This window comes from Echinops telfairi, unplaced genomic scaffold (genome assembly GCF_000313985.2).
Source record: "Echinops telfairi isolate 266 unplaced genomic scaffold, ASM31398v2 ScPeMD7_18;HRSCAF=68, whole genome shotgun sequence".
Classification (NCBI taxonomy): domain Eukaryota; kingdom Metazoa; phylum Chordata; class Mammalia; order Afrosoricida; family Tenrecidae; genus Echinops; species Echinops telfairi.
Window position 1 is genome coordinate 91,306,927 of NW_022103915.1, and position 5,392 is coordinate 91,312,318.

Genomic DNA, 5,392 nt, shown 5'->3' on the forward strand with positions numbered 1-5,392 from the left:
ACTTCATTTTTGTGTAACCCGTTTGTGATTATTAATGCAAACTTTATTTGGCCAATTTCAGATATATCAATAAGTCTCTACAACTTATGCTATTTTTAATTCAAAGCACAAAAATAATTCTACACGGAAAATTCCTAATTTCATAGTAAATTAATTTGAAGAAAATATTGGAAAAAAAAGAAAACTGATATTGTCTTTCCTATAGCCATTCTTTTCTCAAAATCTACTTTATTAAGGGACAAAGTGCTGCTTCAAAAAGCACTATTTATTGTCAGCAAAAAGTTCTGCTACTTTGTAATGGCTTAAGTGGCACAGTATGAAAGCTATAAAGTAATTTAAATCTGTTACCTCCCATGCAGGGACATTTTCTCTGAACTTCTCGTTCACCATACAGCAGATTGACATTAAGTAGGCCTTGCTGGACACTTCTGGGGAATAATTCATCCAGAGGTAATTTTCGAGATACTGACTGTGAAGTGAAAAAAAAACAAAAAACAGAATATTTCATTTGTAACCACTTCCCTCTGCAATGTGCCACTCACTTGGAAAATTAATTACTCAAAACTTGCAAAATACATTTTGAAATCTGATATTTATTATTTGAGAATGATTCAACTTTGATCTGTCATCTAGATCACTGGTCCCTGCAGCAAATGTGGCTTTATGCAATGAGAGTCTTTGTTTTGTTTTGTTTTTTAATGAGAGTCTTATACTCACAACTACGCAGACAACAAAAATTACTGACATACATGATTATTACCACACACCACTGGTTATTTCCCCCCTACGGTGCTTCAGGAGGTGAAAGCAAGAAAAACACCAACAAAAAGATCTTATAAATAACAGATCTACAGCAAAATGAAATGATGGCACCTTCAGCATTAAATGTATCTGAGACATTTATGCTAACTCAAATTAGGACCAAAAGACTCACAGAAACTTAAGAGACTTAGTCAGAAAGAAGCTTTTACTATTTAATTCACAAGGTAGTCAACATAAATTGGTTTTCATGGTACTGACATTTTCCTTTAAGGTGCCAAAGTTCTCAATTTGACTTTTAGTGAAAATAAAAGCCTTTTTACTTCTTCACTAAATTAACCCGCATGCCTAACCTTTCAACTACTTCACACACACACACACACACACACACACACACACACTCATACACACCAACTGCTAAGAATTTTAGACACTTTGATAATATTATAGAGAAGACCGATGACGTTGTGTGTTAGGTGAGGAGCTGTTGACTGTAGGGTTGATGGTTAAAACCCACAAACTACTCTGCAGGAAGAAGATGAAACTGTGCTCTGGAAAAGGTTTGCAGTCTCACAAATTTGTTTTTGTTTTTTTTGTGTGATTTATAGTACTACAACCCTTCTACTTCCTCTAATGATTCTGCTCTCACAGGTGTTTGCATGGGTCTATCACTGATTGTCTTTCTCGCAATTTAATAAAGAAAATTTTGTCTGAAACAATGGTCAAAATGCTCCATATGACTCATAAATGAAATGTATGAGCCTTCATTGCTTCCTAACCCCACTAAGTGAACTGGGTTTTATCTCAAATTTACCTGTAGACACTGGACTTTAGGCTGAAATGCCCTAATGTGACAAGAAGCAGTTAACTACTAGCCCAAGCCCAAGGATATAGAATTAGTAGACTTTTGTTTGACTATCTTGCCTTGAGAGTGCCCAATGAGCCTCCACTCAAGTACTCCCTCAATGCAAGAATAATTTCTTCTATTAAATTGGCATTCTATGATGCTCACCTTCCCGACACAACCACTGAAGACAAAGCGGGTGAATAAGCAAATGTGGTGAAGAAAGCTGATGGTGCCCGGCTATCAAAAGATATAGCGTCTGGGGTCTTAAAAGCTTGAAGGTAAACAAGCGGCCATCTAGCTCAGAAGCAACAAAGCCCACATGGAACAACATATCAGCCTGTGTGATCACGAGGTGTTGAAGGGATCAGGTATAAGGCATCATCAAAACAAAAAATCTTACCCTAGTGAATGATGGGGGGAGTGCGGAGTGGAGACTCAAAGCCCATTAGTAAGCCACTGGAGATCCCCTTGTATAGGGGTCTCGATGAGGAGATGAGCCAGTCAGGGTGCGATGTAACAACGATGAAAAATACAACTTTCCTCTAGTTCCTAAATGTTTCCTCCCCGCTCCCACTATCATGACACGAATTCTACCTTGCAAGTCTGGCTAAACCAGAGGATGTACGCTGGTACAAATAGGAACTGGAAATACAGGGAATGCAGGGCGGATGATCCCTACAGGATCAGTGGAGTGAGTGGTGATACTGGGAGGGTAGAGGGAGACTGGGTTGGAAAGAGGGAACCGATTACAAGGAACTATATGTGACCTCCTCCCTGGGGGATGGACAACCAAAAAGTGGGTGAAGGGAGACGTCGGACAGGGCAAGATATGACAAAATAACAATTTATAAATTATCAAGGGCTCATGAGGGAAGGGGGAGTGGGGAGGGAGGGGAAAAATGAGGACCTAATGACGGGGGCTTAAGTGGAGAGAAAGTGTTTTGAGAATGATGAGGGCAATGAATGTACAAATGCGCTTTACACAATTGATGTGTGTATGGAATGTGATAAGAGTTGTATGAGCCCCTAATAAAATGATTAAAAAAAAGAGAGAGAGAGTGTCCAATGAATGGCGGTCTGGAACTACATATATTTACTATTTTAATGCCCTCCTCACTTCATTATGACATGTAGTGATCTGGAAGGTGTGGCTCTGCTGTTGTGAATGAATATTATTGGAAAATCCGTCCTATCGCCAACCGCCATTGTTTATGTAAACAGTATCCAGTCCCTTAAGCGTTTAATCTGTACAAGTCAATAATTCATGTACTGTGGTTCATTGCTGACCTGTACTTGTAAAAATTTCCTTTTCTCAACAGTGTTTTAAATTATATACCATTGACTAACTCATGGCACTATCAGTGTGTAGTGGTTACACATTGGGCTGCTAACCATAAGGTCAGCAGTTCAAAACCAGAAGCCAGCTCCACAGGGGAAAGATGAGGTTTTCTACTCCAGTGAAGATCTGCAGCCTTGGAGACTGAAGGGGCAGTTCTACCCTTCTCTATAGGATCGCTATGAGTTACCACTGATTTGTTGGCAGTAGAAGGGATGCTGCAGGGGCATGATTGATAATATTCCCTAACATAAAATGACAGTGATATCTCTAAATTGAACCAGAGACATATATAAACCATAGATTCATGAATGGATTTTGTGCTTACATATAAGTCTAGGCCCAATGGCTTTTATGGCATGGCTCTGTTGGATGCTTGACCTCATGAAGAGATCAGGGAAGACATGGGAGCTATATTAAAGTGTATTGAAGAAACTAGATCGCGCTTGCCTATCAAAAAGAATATCATCTAGGGTCTTAAAGGTGGTTGTTGTTGTTTTTTCTCCAAACAAGCAGCCATCTAAGTGAGGGGTCAACTAAGTCCATATGAAAGAAGCACACCAGCCTGTGTGATCCAAGGATTGTAAATAATATAATCCAAATCTAAAGGAGGGAATGATACCAGAGGTCAAATTGTGAACAACTGGTTTGCAGAAGGCTATGGAGGGCAAAATCCATTTGAAAGGCCTACACATGGATTAAGCCTCCGGTGAACCCCCTCTGATCATAGCTGAAGGATGGGAAAAGCCCTGTTATCAGACAGAGCATTGTCAAGTCTGTTATGGCAGATGTAGTATCTTATTATTTGATCTCCCTTTGACTCATTTTAAAGCTGTTTCTGTTAAATGAAAGGAAAAAATGTCAAGGGGAAATATACATGGATTAAGACCCTATAGCCATGGACCAGAGATATGAAACACCTGACTAATATGCGGAATGCAGTGAAAAGTGGATTGCTGTAGTGCAGTTAGGGTAAAAGTTAGCAATCTATCACTTCATCTCCTTATGATGCATTAAATGTGTTCTAGTTTTTAATATTTTCTACTTTTCAGTTGAAGTTTTTATCTACTTTATGTTATTAGCTTGATTTATCTTTTCATGTTTTTCTGTCTATGAAATCTAGGGTAACCTGTCTATGAAATCTAGGGTAACCTAGAGACAGCAACTGGATGAATGGTCCCTTGGAGCTACGGCAGGGAAGGTTGGGGGGAAGTGGGGAGCTAATAACAGTGAGTACAAGAATGAAGAAATGGTCGAAAAATGATTGTGGTGAAAATTATACAACTCTTCTTGATGTGAATGAACTATGAATTATAGGATATGTGAATTAAATGCCAATGAAACTACTGGGGGTATAAATTTCTTCCTGAATTATGTAATTGTCCTTTTATTCGCAAGTCTGGTAATGTGAATTCATCTGTCCCAATTGCTCTATTTCATAAAATTTAACTAAGCATAGAATTGTAATTTAATATTGGTTGTTATCTCTGTACTGATTTGGTTCCATTATCTTTTCTACTATAATTGACAATATAGCTTAGCACAGAGGGGGAAAAAAGGAAATTGTTAGGTTTTACTTTCAATTTTTTTTTGTTTCACTTTAAATTAATGCCACTGATCACTAAAGGAAGTAAAAATTTATTATTGAATCACTAGATTCAAATAAGAGTTTATAAATTTCCCTGCACAGTTTCCTAACTAGTAAGAAACAACTCCAAAGACAAGTTATACTGATAAGGCCAAATCTTTGAAAACAAACATTCTATACAATATTCCATACAAACCATACACACATTCCAAAATAAGCTGACGTCAAAAATACTAACCTTTATAAATTTTAAATCATTTTCCTCTCACCAAACATATTGCCATCGAGTCGATTACAACTCATAGCGACCCGATAGGGCAGAGTAGAACTGCCTGTGTAGGTTTCTGAGACTGAATTCTTTACAAGAATAGAAAGCCTCATCTTTCTCCCACAGAGTGGATGGTGATTTCGAGCTGCTGACCTCTCAGCTAAGAGCCCAACATGTAACCACTACATAAAACTACTCAGAAAATATAACCAAAAAATAAATTACATTATCATCTTTACTCTCATCAGAATATACTTGACTATATTGATACTCACCTAAATTCCAGAAGCATTATCTTTCGAATGGCAAATCTAAAATTATAAAAATAATAAAATTATTTTAATAGCACATGTAGATATTTCAGTTATCAATGCCAATGCATATTGAAATCTTTTGTTTTAACATTAACTCACACATGAGAACAAGGACATTTTAATATGCACTAAAAATAAAGTTAATCTTATTTTTTATGTTTCCGGGTCACTTAGCTTATTTTTAAAGTTTCCCAAGAACATGTACATAAGTGAAATTATATCCTACTTATGTAACAAATTCAATCAGCACTATTACAAAGTGGGGAAGAAACAAGCACCA

The 5,392-nt window shown here is 37.3% G+C and overlaps 1 protein-coding gene across 1 annotated transcript in view; it reads right to left on the bottom strand.

Moving 5' to 3' along the window:
* AQR (aquarius intron-binding spliceosomal factor) overlaps window positions 1-5,392 on the bottom strand; it is a 104,753-nt gene that overhangs the window by 89,517 nt on the left and 9,844 nt on the right. Inside the window, exons 4-5 of the mRNA XM_045287672.1 lie at window positions 5,074-5,109; window positions 349-469 (exon numbers count right to left, since the gene is read on the bottom strand). Coding sequence (XP_045143607.1) covers window positions 349-469; window positions 5,074-5,109 — 157 coding nt within the window. The remainder of the gene's footprint in view (window positions 1-348; window positions 470-5,073; window positions 5,110-5,392) is intronic.